The sequence below is a fragment of the Echiichthys vipera genome (assembly GCF_963691815.1).
Source record: "Echiichthys vipera genome assembly, chromosome: 9".
Lineage (NCBI taxonomy): Eukaryota > Metazoa > Chordata > Actinopteri > Perciformes > Trachinidae > Echiichthys > Echiichthys vipera.
The window spans coordinates 4,155,118-4,178,242 of NC_139834.1; the positions used below are offsets into that span (position 1 = coordinate 4,155,118).

Consider the following 23,125-nt stretch of genomic DNA (forward strand, 5'->3'; position numbering starts at 1 on the left):
TCACGCCCTTAGTGTGGCCTGGTCAAGAATGATGAGACTGAACACAATAAAATAATTTCTGTGTGGGTTTTTTATTCCCCGACTGAGCTTAATAAAGAACAGCGTTAACACTATTTTTCAGGACAGGACAGGTTAACAAAACAGAATGGAAACTTTCCCTATTTCTTTGTCGGACCACAATTATCGGCTCTAACAGTTCTCTTTAGCACCTGATGAGCATTGGTATATGTAGGATACCCACAGCTGCAGTAACCAAGCTCAAACTCATACTGATCAATTTCCTTGAACTGAATTTCAGAGTTTAATTAGCTATCTCTAGACAACAGTAGTGGCACCTCTTTGAACAAAGAAAATAAAAACATTTATTAAGTGCATTTGTAAGGCCACACCACTCATGGCCACTTCAAAATAAAATACTTCAATTCCATGAGAAATATATTAAAGTACATTCTTAATGAAATATTCCTACAAACATCCTTACAATTTTTGGAAAAATACCATTAACTCACTTTCACTCCAGTGTGCAGCCTGTGCTCCAAGACACACACACCTGGATCAACATGCATATATTTCCCCACTAAATTAGGCAGAAAACATACAAATGGACATAGCTTAGTTGAATAGTTAGCATGCATTGAAATGAGATAATTCTGTTCATCCATGTGCTTTACTATTCATCATGCTAACCCCTGTTGTTCCGTGTTGCGCTCAGCGTGGCAGAGATACGAACACAAACGCATTTACAGATCTGCAGAAATCGTCAGGAATACAAAACCATCAAGAGTCGACCTTAAGCCTTCTAACTTAATCCCTATCTCATCTGCTGACATTTCTAACCATTTTCATATTTCACTGAACTTTGTAGAGATATTTATGGGTTACATGAACAAAAATACACACCACGCAGTCAGTTACATCCCGTCACAGCCACTTAATTGTTCCCGGTGTCTTGGCAAAACTATGTACTCCCGCAATTTGCCTAGTGCGCTACTTGCTGCATAACACTGCCATCTTGAGAGAAAAGACTGCTACTGCAGTACTAATCCCACGAGCAAAGTACATAACACTTTAGGGAGCCCAAAACCCAAGTGTAAACCTTGTTCACCTGGTTACATTAGTCCATCACATCAACATTTTATGATCTTCTCAGATCATTTTTGCTTTTGGCAAAGCACATTCAGTTACTTCCTGCAATACAGCAGAGGTTGTGTTAACCAAATATTTTCCGTCATTGACTTAATTTTAAACAATGATGAGAAAAGTTTCCATAGCTACTCAATACAGACAATGTTTTTTTTAAGCCCAGTTTAGACCATAGACTGTATAAAAAAATGGACGTAGCCTCAAGTTACTCAACTTGATCCAATCATATTCGCCTCTGAGAGCTGCCATCTTGTCAGACTTTGGCTCCTCCTCATTTCCTGTTACCAAAAAAGGGCATGTATGTGATGTTGGGGGGGGGGGGGGGGGATACGTCCATCTGGCTGACGTTTACAGAATTAGCCACATTAGCTCACTGGGAGCTAGGCTAACAGAACACATTACTAGATAGGATAGGTATAGTGTTGTGAATGCCATGTGGATGGATAGAAAAGTTATATGTGCATAATTTATTTATTTGTTCTTTTGCTTAAGGTTACATATTCACACAGCTAACAACCATATTAAGCATTATAAAAGTTAGTTATCTGAGGCGTTAGTTGCTCGATCTCGCAAGAGTTTGTTGCTGAGATAGAAACAGGTCTCAAACAAAGTTCATTTTCTCCTGATTTATTTTTATTTGTTGAAATGAGCAATTTGTGAGGAGCGAGGTGAAATCTGGAGTACAGAGCGGAGGGAACAAACAGCTCCGTGAGTGAGGAGCAGGAATTCTCATTGCTCCACTCACATGCTCTGCACAGATACCAGTTGCACCGTCTTGCTTTGTGTCTCTGATTATTCCATATTGGTTTGGGATAAAACACAATTATGAGCAAATATAAGTGGTAGATACAGTAATTATACCGTAATTTCCGGACTATAAAGCGCACCTGACTATAAGCCTCACCAGCTAAATTTAGGGGAAAATACAGATTGCTCCATATAAAAGCCGCACCCGACTATAAGCCGCAGGCGTTTTGATGTGTAATTACCGTAGTATATAGGGGTTCCTGCTACCACGGAGGGGATTGTCGGGACAGAGATGAGTGTTTGGGAACGCAAAGCGTCCCATTTATTAACAATAAATCTTTCAATCATTCAATCAAACTTTCACATCTTTGACATGGCGAACAGCATTTGTGCAGAGTACAAATAATACAACGGTGCAAAGTAATACAAAGTGCTCGCCTGTAACACGGCAGTAAAAGTGCAGTCCCGCGGCCGTTTACGTTATCAAAATAACCAACCAGGTACGTGCAGCAGCTCTATTTCCTTCTTTGACAGCCAGATCGATTGCCTTTAACTTAAAAGCAGCATCATATGCACTTCTCCGTTTGTTTTCCATGTTGAGGGTGTTTGCATGAACACTTCCTTTGCGCAAACTGTCGCTGACGCTCTCCTACTCTTTGTTTTGCTCTCGTTACCTGGCGCCAGATGTCTGCCTCGGTCTCGCGCATCCTCGGTAGTGCGCGCCCCTGGTTACCGTAAGCCGTAGAAAAGCCGCACCGTTGTATAAGCCGCAGGGACCAGAACGAGGGAAAAAAGTAGCGGCTTATAGTCCGGAAATTACGGTAGTTGTATTTTCTGTTTTTATTGTGTTTTTATATTTCCTATGTCAATACTCTTTTTCCAGTAGAGACATCTCTGTCTTGAGGTACTGATACTGGCTTGACTGTCATACAAGAAAAACACAGATTCAACAAATACACATACTGTATACATAACAATCAGTTCGTAATATATTCTGGAACTGATAACAAGCCCACTTGTTACACAAGTAACGGTCAAAATATTGCCAAATAAGAAGTAAATAAATAATAAAATTGGCATATAAATGTATAAATCTATTCTTTATAATTGATCAAAGAAAAAATTAAATAAATCATAAATACTTGATCAATATAAATAATTCTGAAGAACAAATAAAATATCATGGATCATGGTTAAAAATAAAACACATTTTGTTTTGTTTTTTCAAAAGTGCATTTATTTATGAGCCGGAAGGCAAAGCTCTCGATCTATCGGTCAATCTTTGTTCCTACCCTCACCTGTGGTCATGAAAGCTGGGTCATGACCGAAAGAACGAGGTTGCGGGTACAAGCGGCCGAAATGTGTTTCCTCAGGAGGGGGTCTGGAGTCTCCCTTAGAGAGAGGGGGAGAAGTTCAGCATCCGTGAGGAACTCGGAGTAGAGCCGCTGCTCCTTTGTGTTGAAAGGAGCCAGTTGAGGTGGTTCAGGATCATCTGGTAAGGATGAACCCTGGGCGCCTCCCTAGGGAGGTGTTCCAGGCACGTCCAGCTGGGAGGAGGCCTCGGGGAAGACCCAGGACCAGGTGGAGAGATTAGATCTCCACACTGGCCTGGGAACGCCTCAGGATCCCCCAGTTAGAGCTGGTTAATGTGGCCCGGGAAAGGGAAGTTTGGGGTCCCCTGCTAAAGCTGCTGCCCCCGCGACCCGACCCCGGATAAGAGGCTGAAGATGAGATGAGATGAGATCATTTACTGAACTGTTATATTAGTAAATCATCATTTTAACTGTTATATTAGTAAATCATCATTTTACTCAACTGTTATATTAGTAAATCATCATTTTAACTGTTATATTAGTAAATCATCATTTACTGAACTGTTATATTAGTAAATCATCATTTTACTGAACTGTTATATTAGTAAATCATCATTTTAACTGTTATATTAGTAAATCATCATTTTAACTGTTATATTAGTAAATCATCATTTACTGAACTGTTATATTAGTAAATCATCATTTTAACTGTTATATTAGTAAATCATCATTTTAACTGTTATATTAGTAAATCATCATTTTAACTGTTATATTAGTAAATCATCATTTTAACTGTTATATTAGTAAATCATCATTTAACTGTTATATCAGTAAATCATCATTTTAACTGTTATATTAGTAAATCATAATTTTAACTGTTATATTAGTAAATCATCATTTTAACTGTTATATTAGTAAATCATCATTTTAACTGTTATATTAGTAAATCATCATTTTAACTGTTATATTAGTAAATCACCATTTTAACTGTTATATTAGTAAATCATCATTTTAACTGTTATATTAGTAAATCATCATTTTACTGAACTGTTATATTAGTAAATCATCATTTTAACTGTTATATTAGTAAATCATCATTTTAACTGTTATATTAGTAAATCATCATTTTAACTGTTATATTAGTAAATCATCATTTTAACTGTTATAGTAGTAAATCATCATTTTAACTGTTATATTAGTAAATCATCATTTTAAGGGTCTTCATGTAAAGTCTACTCAGCTCCAGTCCTTCTCTCCATCTCCCTTTTGTCCCAGTCTATGGGACTACTTTATGCATGATTCACTGATATGGATGAATATGAAAATATAAATCTCTTTTTTTAAAGCCTGCTGATCATCAGCGTCTGTATAAGAAACCACGGGTTCATTTGTGTTGTAGTGGAGCACAGATGGATGTGGAGGCAGAAATATGTTTGACATACATTATTTCTTCCATCATTTCAATCATTTCCTTTTTGACGTGAATCTGAAATGTGAAGAATGTGAAGCCTGTGAATGTTCTCATGTGTCCAGGTCGTCGTTATCCGCAAAACTATCTCAGTCAAAAGCAACTGGACTTGGTTATTTGTCTAGGAAGACGTTTCACCTCTCATCCAAGAGGCTTCATCAGTTCATGTACGCATCTGACCAGGCTGGGACTGGACCAGGACCAGGACCAGGACCAGGACCAGGCTGGGACTGGACCAGGACCAGGACCAGGACCAGGCTGGGACTGGACCAGGACCAGGACCAGGCTGGGACTGGACCAGGACCAGGACCAGGACCAGGCTGGGACTGGTCCAACTAACTGGTGTGGAGATCCAGGTATTTAACCTCTCACAAGGCCGATGATGTCACTGGGACCCTTTGTGCTCCAAGTGCCCACGCCCGTCGTTAGAGTGACAGTCGTTGGTGGGAAGTTGGTTTCGACTTCGTTAGTGCTCTATTGAGTCTGATGGTGGTGGTGAATGTGAAGTCTGGAAATAAATTTGTTCAATTTTGAATAATTTAGGGATTTTTTATTGTGGGGGGGACAATTGATGTCTGCTGAGGCCTTTAAATCAAAACTTAAACTCCTCTTTTATCATTAATTGCTTACTCTCATGCTAGTGGATCTGTCTCTGTCTCAATGCATGATTTGAGCCTCACATGTAAAGTCAGAGTTGGTTTTGCTGACCAGAATAATTTTGACTGAAATTCAATTGAAATTGAATTAAATTGAATTGAATTTATAAAAAGCCTCTGTTTGTTTCTGTCACAGGTGCAGCTGCTTGCCTCTCTCTTTCTCTCTTCAGGTTACATGTTAGGAGACACGCTTAACATCCTCCTGGATCCATATTCTTCATACAGTGTTTACAATCCATCTATAATTTTGTCATCCTAATTGTGTATAGGGTTATTTAATGATGCTAGTATAGGTCATATAACTGTTACATGCATGTCCAGCGACAGGGATCCATTTTCAGTTGCTCTTCTTGAGTTTTTGTTTCCAGATTTTTCAGGGAATTCTTTCCTCATCTTCAAAAAAGAACAGAGGGTGACTCCTTGAGGTAAATGTGTCATCCATTTGTGAATGAAATTGACTTGATCAGTTTTAATTCACTTTTCTCTGCCGAAAAAGAAAAGAAAGTCAGCAAACTTGGACTGTTTTAAAGACTTATCTACTGGCCCCTGTACCAGCTCCTCTCATAGTAAAGTCCATTCAAGTGGATTACCAAAGTCAATCCCAAAGGAAGGAGCCCATTGGTGCTTTGTTTTCTGTGTAGGGACTCTTCTCATGCTGCTGCAGAGGTTTGCTGTTATTTTCAGCAGCATTAGTGGTTAAAAAAGACGTTTTAGTGCTAATCACTGTTAGCCACATTTGGCTGTTAGCGACTCCATACAGTATTTCTTTGTTTATCAGAATCAGAATCATCAGAATCAGAATACTTTATTGATCCCCGGGGGGAAATTTTTTCGTTCCAATGCTCCGTGCACAGTAGAAACAAGCCATAAAGATGAATAAAGTAGAAATAAAATAAAGTAAAGACTCAAATAAAATACAATTAAAATAAATCTAAGTAGCTAATAAATAGCCAATAAAATACAGTACAAATAAATAATAAACAATCAAGTAAACAATCTGAAGTGGGTGTGAAAATACGATCTGAGATATATACACTGTACAATTAGGTTGTTATGGCAAATGAAATGAAATGAGAACAGATATTTATATTTGTTTTGTTTTGTTTTTAAGAAGTCAAGAGTCCGATAATTAAAGAGATGAGTTGTACAGTTTAATGGCCACAGGTAAGAATGACCTCCTGTGGCGCTCAGTGGTGCATTTAGGAGCAATCAGTCTCTGGCTGAAGGTGCTCCTCAGTTCAGCCAGAGTGTTGTGGAGAGGGTGAGAGCCATGCTGCAGTATCGCCCGCACCTTCGACAGCATCCTCCTGTCTGACACTGCAGCCAAGGTGTCCAGCTCCACCCCCACAATGTCACTGGCCTTTCTGATCAGTTTATTGAGTCTGTTGGCATCTGCAACCTTCAGTCTGCTGCCCCAGCACACTACAGCAAACATAAAAGCACTCGCCACCACAGACTCATAAAACATCCTCAGCATGGTCCGACAGATGTTGAAGGAGCGGAGCCTCCTCAGAAAATAGAGGCGGCTCTGTCCCTTCTTGTAAAGGACTTCAGTGTTCTTAGTCCAGTCCAGTTTATTGTTTATAGTTGTTACACGAAAAACAATTGTATGTGATCAGTGTATTTGCCGAAAAAGACCTTGGGATGATTTTACAACGGAATTCCACTTTAAGGAATTGGAAGATCTTTTATGATGGCCTTGGGGCGAGAGTAGCTCAGTCCATAGGTGACTTGGCTGGGAACCGGAGGGTCGCCGGTTCGAGTGAATGGAATGAATGGAGTGTGGACTGGTGGCTGGAGAGGTGCCAGCTCATCTCCTGGGCACTGCCGAGGTGCTGTTGAGCAATGCAATGAACCCCCAACTGCTCAGGGCGCTGAGCCACTGGCAGCCCCCTCGCTCTGACATCTCTCCATTAGTTGCATGTATATAGGTCCTGTTTGTGCATGTGTGTGTATTTCGGGCCTGTGTGTGTGTAACCTGAATAATAATAATAACAGAGTGAAAAAATTGAATTTCCCTTGTGGGATAAATAAAAAGTAATTCTTCTTCTATCCTTCAAAATTAAAAAAGGACTTGAGCTGCGTACGGTGTGGCACCAACCCATTAAATGATTTATAGCCTGGATGGCACTGCGTGACTTTTCTCTACTGGAAGGGCATCCTAGAGGCCCCTGCGTCACATTTTCTCCATTTGAGCTTGGCCCCCTAGAATCTAGGGCATAGAAGACACTTTATCATGTTTTCTCTACTGGAAGGGAACCCTAAAGGGCCCTTCATCATGTTTTTATCTACCATAGTGGCATCCAAGATCAAAATGGAGGCATCAGGCGGAAAGCGTCCTGCTTCCCCCAGTGACAGGAAGACAAGTTAAGAGCATGAATTTTGTTTGGATGCGCCTGTTCATAAGTTGTTTCACTTTAGTGTGGGTGGTAATTACTCCGCTTGTATTTTCAAGAACTTTGAAAGAAAGAATTTGTGATTGCGCAAATGAAAGCCCTGAAGCTTTGTTAGACCTTGTGAGAAGACTGGGGTGTTTTGATCACTTCTGGTGGGCAGACATTATGACATGACAAAGCTTTCTATAAAAAGACCCACAAGACGCAGCACGTTAATGTAAAGCACTCAAAATCCAGCCACTTCACTGGCGTCTCCCAACATGTCCAGCATGTGAGCCCTTACCAGACTCCCCACCTCTCAAAGCTTTGATCATATTTAGTTATTAGCTAGATTAAACTATTCGTGTATTCCATTTTCTTTTACTAGACACTTATTCTAATGTCACTCAAAAAAGAAAGGAAGAAAGGAAGGACAGTTCCCGAGGACTTCAGAAAGGACAGAAATGCTCAGATAAAGCCAGACTAATCTTAGACTAGACAACAGTGTAGTCAGACTCTGGCATGCTATGTGTGCATGTTCAAATAGGAACATCATTCATTCATTCATTCATTCATCTTTTCAACCGCTTATCCCGGGGTCGGGGGGGTGCTGGAGCCGATCCCAGCTGACATCGGACGTAAGGCGGGGTACACCCTGGACAGGACGCCAGTCTATCACAGGGCACATAGAGACGAACAGAGACAGACAACCATTCACACCTACGGGTGATTTTTAGAGTCATCAATTAACCTAACACATGCACGTCTTTGGACTGTGGGAGGAAACCGGAGAACCCGGAGAAAACCCACGCAGACACGGGAGAACATGCAAACTCCGCACAGAAAGGCCGAGGTCGGGATGCGAACCTGTGACCTTCTTGCTGTGAGGCGACAGTGCTAACCACTACACCACCGTGTAGCCAAATAGGAACATAAAAATTAAAATCTCTCCCCAGACATACGTTTTTTTAGATACTTCCAGGTTTCGAGATTTCATAACAAGAAAAAATACTTGAAGTTGTCTGCCCTCCGCCATCATAAAAGATTTTCCAATCCCTTTAATACACCTCCAGGAGACGAGGAGGCTTCAGGAGGAACTTAGAGCGGGGAAACACCGGTGTCTTGTACGCTGAAATCTTTTATCAAGTGCCTTGACGTATAAATGTAGCACCTCGATATACTCCAACTGCATTCTTGCATCTCAAGAGAGAAGAGAAAATACGACGGCAACGACGGAAAGGTTAAACTATTGCCAGTCAATGCCAACTAATGAAGAAGACAGCATGAAAAGGTGTCAAGTTGTAACAATTTTTAATTTCCTGTCATGAACTTGGTCAAGCACAAGAAAAGCCTTTCACAACACAAGGAGAGACAGAAAGAGCATATTATTACAGAGAGGAGGGATAGCGTCTGTTCTCACCTGCGTGTCACAGAAGGGAGAACAAAAAAAACCTGGTACAACTTGTTTTTTTATGGTGATAAAAGCTACAAAAACTATCAATGTTCAAATCCTTTTGAGAACATACATAATTATAATACAATACTCCTATCACCCCCCCCCCCCAACACCCCTCTACCCTTCCCCACCCTCTGTATTACTCCTGAACGAGGGCAGTATGGTCACAGATGAACAAATATCGAGTACTGTACACGGACAAGACTCATCACGGATCCACTGAAACCAGAACTTTCTCAGGAGAGCGCCATTGAACATTTGGAAATGTATTCTGTATAGTCACTTCAGGGATATAAACTCTTTAATTGATCGGTAAAGGCATCCTGAAAGACTTCTTTTTTCGGTGTCTTTTGTGCTTTGGCCCTCACTGGAGACTAAGGCTTGACGTTATGGCCGAAATCCGCCGTATATATCACGATATAGCATGTTTTCTGGTAATACATAAACAGTCTATGTGACACGATAACGCCTATCTTTGTATAATCCTGTGTGAATCTAATCTCAGTAGAAAGCAATGAATTCATGTGTCTGGAATTTGCATATATCTGGACATCTGTCTGTCTGTCTTTTCTCTCTCCTTTTCTTCCTTCCCAACCGGTGCAGACAGATGTCTGTCCTCCACAGAGCTGGTTCTGTCCGACATCCCTGCCTGTTTAAAGCCCCTGAACACCCACACAGGTGTTTTCAGTTATTCTTGCTGATTAGACCTCTGCTTGGGTTGAAGGTGGGCGGGGCTTTGATGAGAATTTGACGGGGATTTAGGAGTTCATAAATGTCCGTCTACGACTAAGAGTGATAAAGGTGTACTTTGTCCCGCCTTAACAGGTGAAACAAAGCTGACAGGCGACTCAGGAAGATGTCAATCAATCCCCGTAGACACACCCACACAGTCCAGAGAATAGGTTTAATCAACCAGTTAACTGAACACACCTGTGTGGGGGTTCAGGGGCCTGTAAGGGAAGGTTTTTGTCACCACTGTGTGTGATTGCTGGATTAATACTGTATATAATAACTATAATAAGTATTATTGAAGATAGAGCGACTTGTTGATGCTCATGGGGGAATTGCTGGGTCTCTGTAAATCACGAATAAGCAGTTCGGCTGCTGGTTCTTTAATATTGTGGTAGGAACAATAAAGAAAAACATATACAGATACATTTTTATATCGCTTTGAGAATATAATGTCATGTCGCCCAGCCTTAATTTTTAGTTAATCGTCTACAGTTTTGGATTTGTCACTTGCTTCTGGGATCTTACACCAGAAGCTGTACGGGAAACCTGACATTCATTTTGGCATTTAGGGTGAAATTATCATTTATGCCAATAAGGAGAAATGAGTATTCAAACAAACAGAAATATGTAATGGGATGCTCTTATTCCTCATTTTGCTATAAAAATCAACTTCTCAGTTTGGGTTGTGTGTGTGTGTGTGTGTGTGTGTGTGTGTGTGTGTGTGTGTGTGTGTGTGTGTGTGTGTGTGTGTGTGTGTGTGTGTGTGTGTGTGTGTGTGTGTGTGTGTGTGTGTGTGTGTGTGTGTGTGTGTGTGTGTGTGTGTGCGCATTTGACTGATTTATGCCAGTTTGTCTCGATATTTTAATGTCGTTTGTAAGAAACGAAACACTTCTTCCATCTGCACATTAAAAAGGCTCCAGATTGTAAGGACGACATTCTCTGGAGAGCTTTTAATGTGAAACATCGACAGGAAGTGTAACTGGCAGCAGCTTAATATAATGAAAACACAACAAATATTATTTTCATTTCAATTTGCTCACGGTGTATTTATCTGTTAAATTCGTGTGTGTGTGTGTGTGTGTGTGTGTGTGTGTGTGTGTGTGTGTGTGTGTGTGTGTGTGTGTGTGTGTGTGTGTGTGTGTGTGTGTGTGTGTGTGTGTGTGTGTGTGTGTGTGTGTGTGTGTGTGTGTGTGTGTCCAGGGAGAAGCTGGCGGGTGTATTTTACAAGAGGATCATACATTTTCTGGTTCAATTTGACTGACATCTCAGCAGAAGTAAAGGTGACAGTGGAGGCTGGATGGAGCCTAAATAAGACATCGACTCTAGATTTCCAATGCTGTTACGCAATCCTTCCAATGACAACTTCACAGCAGCCATTTTGCAACCCTTCTCATGCGTTTGCTGTCAATCCATGGATCAGATTGTAGTCATTTCGCTGCAGTTATTCATTCGCTATGTTGATGAAAACCTGGAGGGTTTACTCGTTTCTGAGGAATGTCGGTTTCTGCTCATAGAATTAGGCTCATTGGAGCTGATGTTGTTGTGTCGACTCCACTTGTTTTTTCCTTCAGCAAGTTTTTGGTTTTTATAAGAAATTTTTAGAAAAAAATGTGACACCTTTGAGAGGAGTCTGCACCCAACTGTCTCTGTCTCAGGGTATTTTGACAGACCTCCACATCCTCTCGAAAAGAACCCCAGTGTGGTTTTTTGGTTGTTGAACATGTTGCACAGCAAAAAAAAGTTCAACATTTTCCAACAGCAAAGAATGCCTCAGAGATACTCGAAGGTTCTTGTTTTGTGTTTTTCTCTTCTGCAGGCAGAATCTTTGAGAAACTATGAAGATTTACGGAGTGGAAACAGAGAAGGTGAAAATGTGACTGACTCGAAGGGCAAAGTCAACAGACACACTGTGGGAGGATTGTCCCGGGCTCTGATGGTCAACAGCTGTGAGCGGAACTTTAAATAATTTAAGAATTTGATAAGAAATCAATAGACGATCTGTACATGAACACTTGAAACTCAGGATGAAGTGATTAAAAAGAAGTAGAATTCTCAATATCCATAGAGAACAGAGCCTGCTCATGTTTCACTCATGTTAATGGGAATCGTAAACATTTACTACATGACCACTGATGCGATGTCCCCCCTCGTAGAATGTCCCATAAAGAACTACGAAAATGTACAGGGACACTTTTACCTATAATGCCACAGTCTATTGAAAAAGGCAGTTTTACAGCCAGAGCGACACGCAAAAACGGCTCTTAATTAATCTACAGCAACACACTGTAAACATGTTTTAAAGAGCGACGACACAAGCCGCTCTGACTGCTTGTCGTCTTTGAAATCTTTCTTGAAAAAAAAACCCGTACAAATCCCTGTTTTTAGCTGCCGATACAAAGTGATCACATGTGCCTACTAGGCAGGGGTCGATGTCAGGGCAACCTCATATTTACACTCTTTAACTAGTGTGACAGAAGCCGAGAAATGAATATAAATTATACAATTTTAAAATATTGAAGAATATATGTCCCTCACAGGCGGTTACCGTGACATCTCATTTTTGGCCCGGTGAAATCAAGTTTAAATACAGTTTAAAGACAAGTAAATTGTCCTTCGATTTTTGGATGGCTGTTTTTTGTTGTTGTTAAAAATCGTATTAGCATATTAATTAGAAAAATATAACATTAAATATCAGTTTAAATAACGTTTTTGTTCCAATGTAAAGATTACATTTGTGACAAAGACATATTCCTGGAGTGAGAGTGAGGGGTCACGAATGTGTGGGGGGAACAGGGTTTTGCTGTTTGGATGTAGCACCCTAGGATACTACAAAGCTTTAGTAAAAGTCCAACAACGACTCTGTAAACTCTGACGTATAATTAGCCTGCTTTTACTTCGGTGTGTATAAGAGCAGACAAGGTGATTAATGGATTTGTATTTGCAGCTTTAAAACAATTAAATATTACACTATTTACACATATAGCTGCTTCAGAGTTCGCACAGGCTGGTGGCAGCAGTTTTAAGACAATAATGTAGTTTGTTTTTGTTGTTTTGTTTGTCGAGTTGTAAGTTTGAGGCGTTTTGTGTCTTTGCACGTTCCTCTGAGGTCCTCTGCACGCAACTGCAAGAGGTCAGAGGTCAACGGACTCAAGCCCTTCTAGAAAAAGAAGTCAAAGGTCACATTTTCACCTTTGTGTTTACACCTCTGGGGGAATTTCTGGCTGTGAAGACAGAGAGCAGTTTCTTAGGCAGTCATGCCTACGTGTGTGTGTTTGTGTGTGTGGAGGATAAGATGGCGACGCTAGGATTGGCTCCGCCCACTGGCCCGATGATGACTCTAATCTTGACGGTCTCATCATCACCGCCCGCTCAAGGTAGTCTGCAGGGAAGAAAAAGGGAAACACACAAAAGAGAGTGTTTGAAAAGAGGGAATGCCTTGCACACCTCGTTTTCCAAATTTTGTAGAATGGTATTGTTACTGGGAGCAGTTCCAGCAGCTGAGAAACATGACCGCTCTTCCTTCACCCTCCCTTCCATACTTTCCATTGTTTTGCATTTTTTATTGTGAGCATGGCAACAAGCTGACATTTACATAGATGACTCTGCTGCCAATAGACTGTGTGACGATGAAAAAGTATTTATTATACACCTCAACAGCCGTGTGACTCCAGGTCATTCTTACTTTCACGTGTGGGGATGGATTTAAAACAGATTTATAATTCATTATCAAGTATAAAGGGCAACGCGCGCGGGCTCTCACACACACGCACGCACGCACGCACGCACGCACGCACGCACGCACGCACGCACGCACGCACGCTCCCATCAAAAAAGACACTTGCCACCAGGCCTATCAACTTCTCTGGGGGAAACACTGTACTCTGTACTTGTATGCATCAGTTTGGTGCATTCTGATTTGGTTAACTCAGTGCAGAAGAGAAGAAAAGATGGCGGTCAACTAAATTTGAGGTAATGTTCTGTTTCCCGCTCATTTTTTCTTTTAATTTAAACTTTTAGTATGTACTGCCGCTGCCCTTTTATAGTACGTACTGTACTATACGGCATGCATAATTTGGTCGTACTACTTCTACTACATCACTGTGACTTTGACCTGCTTGCTCATATATGCTGTGCAAAGGATTGTGGGTGAGAATAGCCAGAAAAGCACACCGGTTTGCAAACTGCAGAATCTGACCGGATGAAGTAAGTCATCCTGGTACTTTTGAGCATGCAGATAGTGTGGTGGTTTAAGTACTGGAACTTATTTTTCCTGCTGTTAAAAATACCAAAATCTAATTACACACTGTAGTTATCAATTATAAAACTTAAGCATATTATCCTTTAAGTTTATAGAAGGACAAAATATGTAAAGTTCACAGAACATAAACAAAAGGCCCCATTGTGTTTTCATGCCACAATGAGTCATCCTGTCAGTTTTAATGTCACCTGAGCCATAAAAGTGAACAACATTAGGTATTATACTGAGCAGTAGTCTGACCTCTGAGCTCTGCCTCTGCATCTTATGCACGGAGCAGGATGTCAGGTCTTTGTCCCCCGAACCTTCTCGTTCCGACTCTCGCTCCCGCTTTCCTGTGATGCTGCCTCTGCTGTGATGGAGGAGCCCTGAATGAAACACAGAAACACACGGAGAGTAAATGTGAGGTCAAGCTTGGGCGAATCATCTGTGAGCTCCCTTTTTACAGGGAAGTTGGCGAATATAGTGTAAATAGAGGCCCCCTCTTGTGGCAGCATTCACACACACAGGACAAAGTTTCTATCATTTCTATTCAATTCTAGACACAAGCATCTAGAATCTGTCTGTTTCCCACCTGGGTGTTGAGGCACAGCAAACTCAAACTGGTAGAGTGCGCTGTTGGTGATGGTCTGGCTGGTGTCTGGCACTGAATGGTATCCTGCAACACATCAAACAGACACTTTGTGGACTTTGTGGATTATGAGAGGGCACAAAAGGTGAGTATCATATAATCAGAATATAACATTTTCACCCAGCGGTCAGGACTTGTGCTCCTGATTTTGCCATATTCTGTATAATGACAATAAAGTCTTTTCTATTTAAGGCAGTCTTAAATGTGCAAGAATAAGCGAAAATGCTGCTTTCAATGTTGGCCAGTAAAAACAAGACACCTCAGGCAGTGCAAGTGAAACGTGAGCCGGTATAGACAGACATACATGCAACTAGAAGGGTATGGTACCAAACTTAGTACTTTTAAAGAATTACGTAGGTATTCACGTCAGAGTATTATTTAGTTTGTTCTTTAAAAATCTTTTAAATACATTTTCAAAGAAATACAACAATAGGTTTGAACTTATTTCACAATGGAAATTACATTTTTGTCATTACAGAGAGAATAAAGGACCGAACTGTAGCAACTAGAAGCTACAGTATTTCCTTATACCACACTACTTAAATTATGCTCATTTTCAAGTTCATACTTGTATTTTGGGCTCCACTAGAACATGTCTACATCCTTTAATGCTCAAAAAACATTTGTTCATGTACTGTCTGTCTGTTGTGTATTTATATAGCCACTCAACCTGATTTATAATTTTAAAAAATAATAATTTAAATGTGCTTTTAAGATTGTGCTACTGTAAAGTAATTGAAACAAAATACGTTAATTCTCTCGGGGAGAGTATTTCAGCATTATGCATAAAAGACTGAATGTAAAATAGTCAGAAAACACTCTTGAGGGGATGCCCTACCATGTTGTTGCTCTTGCTGTTGTTGTTGTTGTTGCTGTTGTTGCTGCTGCTGCTGTTCTGGGTGCGGTTGCAGTCGCTGGTGCTGTCTGCACCTTGGCCCCATGTCTTCTTCATTGTGAAAGTTGAGGAGGATGCTCCCGCTGTTGTTACTTGCTGCAACGGGGCTCCCTGACATTCCAGGCACTGAAAAAAGAACAACATAGATAAAACCTGTGACTGACTGACAAGCGGTAGATTTGACTTCACCAACCATAACCAAATAAGTGACACATCTTCATTATTATAAAAGTGACTTACAGTGTGAGTTGTTGTTGTTGGTCCCTGGCTGCTGCTGCTCTCCAGGAGAGTAGGCCATCATTCCTCCATTCCCATTTCCATTGGAGGACGGCACTGATGCCAGCAGGCCTGAAAGACACAAACACATATTCATTTTTCTGTCTTGGATCATATTTTGATGATTGAACTTTATGGAGCTCCCAGCATTCATCTTGCAGACTTTTGTCAGCGGTGCTGGCTGCAGTGAGGGAGGCAGGGTTCGTGGGGATGTACTGACCGCACTGCCCTGCAGTGACACAGAGACATCAACCTTTTCCTTTGCTATCACATTTAAGATGTGTTAAAAATAACTGCTAGAATATGTGCCCTACTGTGCATTTAGGCTACATTCACACTGCAGTTGACCTGAATCTGATTTTCCGTCTCATATGTGAACCATTCCTGATTTTTTTTGACAGTGTGAACAGCACAAGTCCGATTGAATCAGAATCAGTTCACTTTTAATTGTGCTACTGAATCAGATACGTATCAGATTTTTTTGAATGCGACCACAATCTGAACAGCCAAGTCACATTTAATGTGACTTTGACCTCATTCTGACCCACGCTGCACTGTTTTATAAATGAATGACAAATAAAGTTGATTGAAAAAAAAGTGTGCTACAGGCGGGAGCCAGGAACAGAATCAAAACAAACATGGAGGACAGCAGTGAAGAAGGTGGGTGCATGTGGGTCACTTCAGGAGCGTGAGTTCTCAGCAATCTGACACATTTTAAAGACGTAATGTAAACAGACGAACAAAAAATCGTATTTGAGCAATAAATTGGAATTGTGCATGAAGACCTGCAGTGTGGACGGAGACATTTCTGATGGAGCAGCATGTCAGCCCGCTGTAGGTACTGACCAGTGATACCTCATACAAACGCACTTCAAAAAAGCTGAACTATCCCTTTAAGTCAAGCTGAGCCACAACAAAAGTCCAGATGTTATGGTAACAACATGGCTCTTTTGCCACACTGCTAGTAAAGGCATAAGAATGTTTTACATTTTTTCATGTATCCACCCATTTAGTTTTTAGTCAGCCTCAAGGGGGCAATTGGCACAGCTCTGCGGTTTTGTTATGAATGACTTGACATCTTACCCAGTCCCCTGTAACGGCTGAGTTGCTGGTAGATCTGCTTCATCCTCTCGATGTTGAGCCGGCTTGCCTCTGCGTGGTGCACCATGGGCTTTGGGTAATGGACACCGATGACGCACTTGGCAGCCGCCTGTACAGCCTCAGGGGCGTTCCATGGGTCATAGATGTACTTGGCTGGGAAACCTCGGAGGATAGGTAAGTATCGTCTGGAAGCACAGGGAGACATTAGATTTGCAGGCTTGTGTCAACCTGAAGGGAAGGTGGACGGTTACAGAGTTTAATCAGGGGGCAGGAGTGGTGCAGGGATGCAAAAGGTTACTCTATCAAAGGGGAAGGGCAACATTTTGTAAAATATCTTACAATAGTTGCAAGGTTTAAGGCTTAACTGTGAAATATTTTGTCATCGAAGAGCATGCATATATATCTGATAAGATACTTTTAAAGGTGTTTTCCTCACTAAATTATAAATGAATCACTATGTTATGTGATGCATTTGGTGTTACAATTGTACTGTAACTGATAAGAGCATGCTGGTCTTCAGCACTTCATGCTTACAAATATTATAGAAAATAGCTGCTACAAAACGAAGATACAAAACAACCACAACACTGCACAGTATGGCTACAGTACATGAGAATAGATACAGAGTACAAAGTCCCTTTACAAGTCTGAAACTCTTGTGTGGACTTGGAGATTCTGGCACTGAAGAGAGTTACCATCACAGTGCACAATGAGTTGACAACGTGGTAGCGACAAAACGAAGTTGGTGTGATAGCAGCCACACCTCAAAGACAAAAAAGTGTGATCCTCCAAGAGATGAAACCAATAAAACACAAAAAGATAGAGAAGTCAACATCTCATTCCAACCTGCTCAAGTTTTTTTTGTTTATTTGTTTCTTCCTCAGGTGGTCGTGGATTTGCTCCGTGTGACAAAGAGAGGCCACCTACCTACTGCGCTTGGTCCGACCTTACCGAGTCTGAGGAGGGGAAGCAGACAGGACAGAGGAGGGGGGGCGAGTGGAACTGTGGGAGGTGGCTCAGTGCAACGCTGAGGTTGGGTTTGGGGGTGGGGGTGGGGGGTGGGGTGGTGAGGCCTTGTGGACCGACACACACATGATGGTCGGCGCTTTCCGTTTCTAAGGAGACCTTCCCATCGCTAGAGAAATCACAGCCGATTGGGTTGAAGATGCTAGGAGACGAATACTGTAACACGCTGTTAGAAAGCAGAGTGTATTGACCCCCCCCCCACACCCCACGCCCCCAACCAGAGCGGGTGTATAGTCAAACACTTCTGCCATTGAGAGAGACTTTTTTCCTTCTTGTGTATCACTGAAAACTATCTTTGATTTCCCCTTTGACTAAATAAATAAAATACTCATCCCCATATGGGAATATTGATAGATTTAATTCTTCTGAAAGCTTAGCGTCCACATCACTGTTTTCTCAGGTCATGTTAGTGAAAAAAATGACTGAATCTACTAAAAATAATAGTGAAAGTTCCTCGATGACAGAAGTCTTCCATTATACCTCACAACTCCAGCCACCCACCCCACCCCCCCAGCCCCTGCCCCCCATGATCAGACAGTGGTGGACTGAGAAAATAGCTCATGCCTGCTCCCCCTGTCCCTCAAGACTATGGTGGTTGACTTTTAAATGGTCAGCAGCACCCCAACTCAACCCCCACCCCACCCACTGACAGTCTCCCCCGACAACCACAGCACCACACTCTGGGATAGCCCCACAAGGAGGCCCCCTCATTTCACCAAAAGGGACCACCACCCTTTTGCCAGGAAGATCCACGAACTGACAGTAGCAGGCAGTCCTACAGTGTGTTAGGCGGAGTCTGTGGTGAGTGGAGGTGCTGCAGAGTGTGTGTGTGTGTGTGTGTGTGTGTGTGTAAAGCTGTGAGAGGTTGGGCATTATGCTGTTTATAAGTGCTGCATCTGAACTATGCATGCGTGTGCTGGACAGAATTAAAAGTATTAGAATAAAGTGTATATATATGTGTGTGTGTGTGTGTGTGTGTGTGTGTGTGTGTGTGTGTGTGTGTGTGTGTGTGTGTGTGTGTGCAACTGCTCCAGGTCCACCTGAACCAGCAGGGCTGCATTCACATAAGCAGATCACCACGGAACATTTCACAAAGGGTCGGATGAGGGGCTTTGCCCGGCACCTGGAAAAAATGGACATGTGCGGGGCTCGGGTAACGAGTACCGGCGCCAACCGTGCTGGCCCAAGGCCTCTCCTCACTACCCTCTGGGGAATGCTGCATAGTCCTCTACCTAACGAATACAGGCAAGGCGTTTGCATTTCCCTAAACGAGTGGTCAGAATCCCTTTTGACGAATGAGACGCCAACCAAGTTACAAGCCCACCTGACGACCAGTCATCTTCGAAGGGGAGAGGGATAGCTGAACTTTTCCCCCAATTCCCCCCAAAAAACAGATGAGCCAAAAACACAAACACAGAGGCACATCCAGAGAAGAAGAAGAAACAATCTGCGCCGTTGCAGTAAAAATCATCTGATGGCAACACTTACTTATTACCTAATGATATGCACCTGACACAATCACCAAAGGGACATTCACAAACAAATAAAAAGGCTTGTAAACTGTGAACACTGAAAATATAAAGAAAAAAAAAGGCATGCCGGATTCCAAAAACTAAAGTGCTGAAGTTTAACAGAAAAGAAAAGGGTGACAGGCAAAAAGAAAAAGAGGAGAGGACAGAAGGATGTTTATTCTGCAGTTGGCGTCCAGGGACGATGCCAGGAATAGGTACCCACCTAATAAAGTCACCGTTGGGGTCTGTGCGTCGGCCGAATCCCACGGGGCAGTAGCAGTGGAAAAACTGCTGGAAAAATGAACTACAGGACAGCCACATCCAGCTGCCCGCATTCACGCTCCAGTCTGCGTCTAGAAGCAGCTCCTCAAAGACCTGCAAGACAAAGACAACACAGGTTTGTTTCACACTTGACGCAGAGGTTTCTCAAAGTGCCTTCACATATCTCAAGAACCATTCATCCAGTCGACTTCATTCTCAGCAGGTGGACATTCCTGTATCCTCACCTTCATCCCTTCCTCCCAGCTGATCCACAGGTCTCCTCTGGTGAGAAAGCAAGCCACTGCGTGCCTGGCCAGGTGATGGATCCAGCCCTCCTGCCTCAGCTGAGTCATGATGGCGTCTATCCAGGGAAAACCTGTCTTAGCCTCGGCCCACTTGGCGAGTGCTTCTGGGTTTTTGTCCCAAGGGATGCGGACACAGATGGGGTTCCCTTCCATCTTGTCAAAGCGCGGGTTGTTGGTCGCTGTGGTGTAGAAGAACTCCCGCCACAGTAACTGGCCATAAAGGGAGAGTGGAGGGGAGCTGTTCTTTTTCACCTGGATGAAAATAAACAGAATGGAGAATATTGGGCTAAAAAGGCGGCGAGTTATGCAGAACATTATGGCAGTAAAAAAAACCAAAAGATGCGTTTCCATTAGGGTCAAATACCAGGAATAAGGCAGGTCTATCTCGCCAAAACGCCCCTAATTTGCAGTGACAGTGTTCCAGAGGTGGGCAGTGGAGACACAAGAAACATAAGGGACACCAAAACAGGGGGAACCCGAGACCAATTTATTGTCCACCAGGCAACGCCAGAAGCAGATATGGTATGAAAATAATGTTTTTTAACCCTCTTGTTAAGGATAATATGGGAAAGTACAATGAATGTCTGAATTGTATGGAGAAATATATAACAATATCATTTTCTGTGTAATAAGAAAGTACAGAAAAAACAAATAGACTTACTACAACTGTAGGCTGCAGTCATGGCCTTTGAGGCACAAGTGTTTTTTGTTTACAAGTTTAACTCAGACTTTATGTTTGCACTTTTCTTGTTTCATTAATTGTGTACTATGTTCTGCTTTGTGTTGTTTCATATTCATTTATACATTTCTGTGCGGAGTTTGCATGTTCTCCCCGTGTCTGCGTGGGTTTTCTCCGGGTACTCCGGTTTCCTCCCACAATCCAAAGACATGCATGTGTTAGGTTAATTGATGAGTCTGAAATTGCCCGTAGGTGTGAATGGTTGTCTGTCTCTGTACGTCTCTATGTGCCCTGTGATAGACTGGCGTCCTGTCCAGGGTGTACCCCGCCTTACGCCCGATGTCAGCTGGGATCGGCTCCAGCACCCCCGCGACCCCGACCCCGGGATAAGCGGTTGAAGATGAATGAATGAAGATATTTATTTTATTCTGTTAATTTTTGTTATTTTGTATAAAAAATGCTGATTATTATTTTTTTCCCATGTGTTTATATCACTCAAATATGCATCTAATTTTATTCAGGTTCTAGTAAAATACTAAATTTTTTAAAAAAGGGCTAAAAAAATTCACTACACCAGGAAAAATGAAGGCAGCCGGGCCAGCCAATAAGATTTTTTTCACTGAGTTGGCAACCATAGTGAGGAGGCCACTCTACAGGGCTAATGGAAACACGTCTAAAGATAATCAGAAAAATCTTTAGAGCTGTAATGACGTAGCATTTCCATTAGCGACCAGACACGTTGAAGGAGAATTTCTGTATCTTTCAACCTGGACCTTATTTTCCCATGTTGTCTTTCTAAGTTACATATGGGAACAATGGTTTATTTCATTTTTGGAGTGCAATAACTGAGTGAGAACCTTGAACCAGGCTGGTGCGCACCGTCGATGTACGTTCACTAAGAGTGTTCGTTTTAAAAAAAAAACTAAACTGACCTTGCGGTAGAGGTCAGTGAGCTTGAAGTAGAAAAGACGACAGGAGAGGCAGCCGAAGCGCAGGTACGGGCTGAGGCCTGTTGGGCTCGCCAGCAGAGAGTTGGCGTTCATTCTGGGACGCTCGAAATTAGCCACCCATGCCTGGAAAAAGAGAGGATAGATGCAGGGCATGGTTATAAAAAGGGTCATCATTTTAAAGATTATAAATAATAAAGTAAAATATGTCAATACTATAATAAATAAGGTCCAGAATATAAATCATATACTATCATCACATTAAAGGTCACATATTAGTCAATCACGGCTCCCATTTCAGAGAGTTTTAGTGTCCAAAACATACGGGCAAAATATTATTTTAAGCATAGAATCTAAAAACAGGAGGTGCGGTACTGACTTTTCTCTCTAGATGGCGCTCTATCCTGGTCAGAGCTTCAGTCTCTCCTCCTGGCCACACGGCTGTGGGCAGGCCCTCAGTGTCGAAGCCTGAAAACAATTGTCTGGATCAATCTTCCCGGTTTCACACGTGTTTCACTCTCATGTTGAAAGAGACATCAGTGCTTCAGTTATGGAAGCACAGTTACCCAAAAATAACAACATGTAGTTTGATCCAGGCCGACAGAAACCAGATCATAACTCCTACAAAGCGTGATGAGCCACGTCTTAATGGTTGCTTTGATGATTAATTGACAACTATTTTTATAATCAATTAATCGATTTCGAGAAAAAAAAAAGTGTAAGGAAAAAAAAAAGTTTCAAATTTCTCTGATTTCAGCTTCTTAAATATTAATATTTTCTGGTTTCTTTCCTCCTCTATCACAGTTATGCATGTCTTTGTAGTAATGGACAAAACAAGACATGTCAGATCATCTTAGGCTCTGGGACACAGATCAACAATTCCATTTTATAGACCAAACAACTAATTGATTAACAGATAAACCGAAAAAAATGTACCAAACCTTTTCTTGCATTTTATAACCATACGAAGAAGATTTTAAATGTACAAATCTACTAAATTTTACACAACGGCTCTCAGCAGGCGACCAACAAGTTACTCCGGGACACTAGGTAGCAGGTGTGAGCAGAAAATGGCTGCAGCACTATAAGAGTGTGAATGGGAACTTGGCATTTTGACTGACTGCATGTAAGAGGGTTAACAAGTTAGTGAGTTAAGAGACTATTTAGGGAGTTAACACCTTAAATATATTATCTATTTGTGAAATAGTAGCACAGGTGCAGGTAGCAGATGGGGAGAGTGCAGGAGATTGTGTGAATGGACTTGTAACCATTTGTGAATGGAAACCAGACATCTGGAGAGAAACTTAGAAGAACATGTGAGCTGATTAATCCAATAGTGAGGATTTAG

The 23,125-nt window shown here is 41.8% G+C and overlaps 2 protein-coding genes across 2 annotated transcripts in view; one reads left to right on the forward strand and one right to left on the reverse strand.

The window, feature by feature from the left end:
- The window catches only part of taf13 (TATA-box binding protein associated factor 13), a 329,277-nt gene extending 317,933 nt beyond the window's left edge, over positions 1 to 11,344 (forward strand). Inside the window, exon 3 of the mRNA XM_083919834.1 lies at positions 11,332 to 11,344. The gene's annotated coding sequence lies outside the window, so the exon portion shown is untranslated. The remainder of the gene's footprint in view (positions 1 to 11,331) is intronic.
- Positions 9,307 to 23,125, reverse strand: part of LOC310951552 (cryptochrome-1-like) — a 30,651-nt gene continuing 16,832 nt past the window's right edge. Inside the window, exons 6-15 of the mRNA XM_083919832.1 lie at positions 22,157 to 22,245; positions 21,763 to 21,903; positions 20,092 to 20,403; positions 19,809 to 19,960; positions 17,031 to 17,233; positions 15,912 to 16,019; positions 15,615 to 15,797; positions 14,720 to 14,803; positions 14,389 to 14,513; positions 9,307 to 13,269 (exon numbers count right to left, since the gene is read on the reverse strand). Coding sequence (XP_083775958.1) covers positions 13,249 to 13,269; positions 14,389 to 14,513; positions 14,720 to 14,803; positions 15,615 to 15,797; positions 15,912 to 16,019; positions 17,031 to 17,233; positions 19,809 to 19,960; positions 20,092 to 20,403; positions 21,763 to 21,903; positions 22,157 to 22,245 — 1,418 coding nt within the window. The 3' untranslated portion in view covers positions 9,307 to 13,248. The remainder of the gene's footprint in view (positions 13,270 to 14,388; positions 14,514 to 14,719; positions 14,804 to 15,614; positions 15,798 to 15,911; positions 16,020 to 17,030; positions 17,234 to 19,808; positions 19,961 to 20,091; positions 20,404 to 21,762; positions 21,904 to 22,156; positions 22,246 to 23,125) is intronic.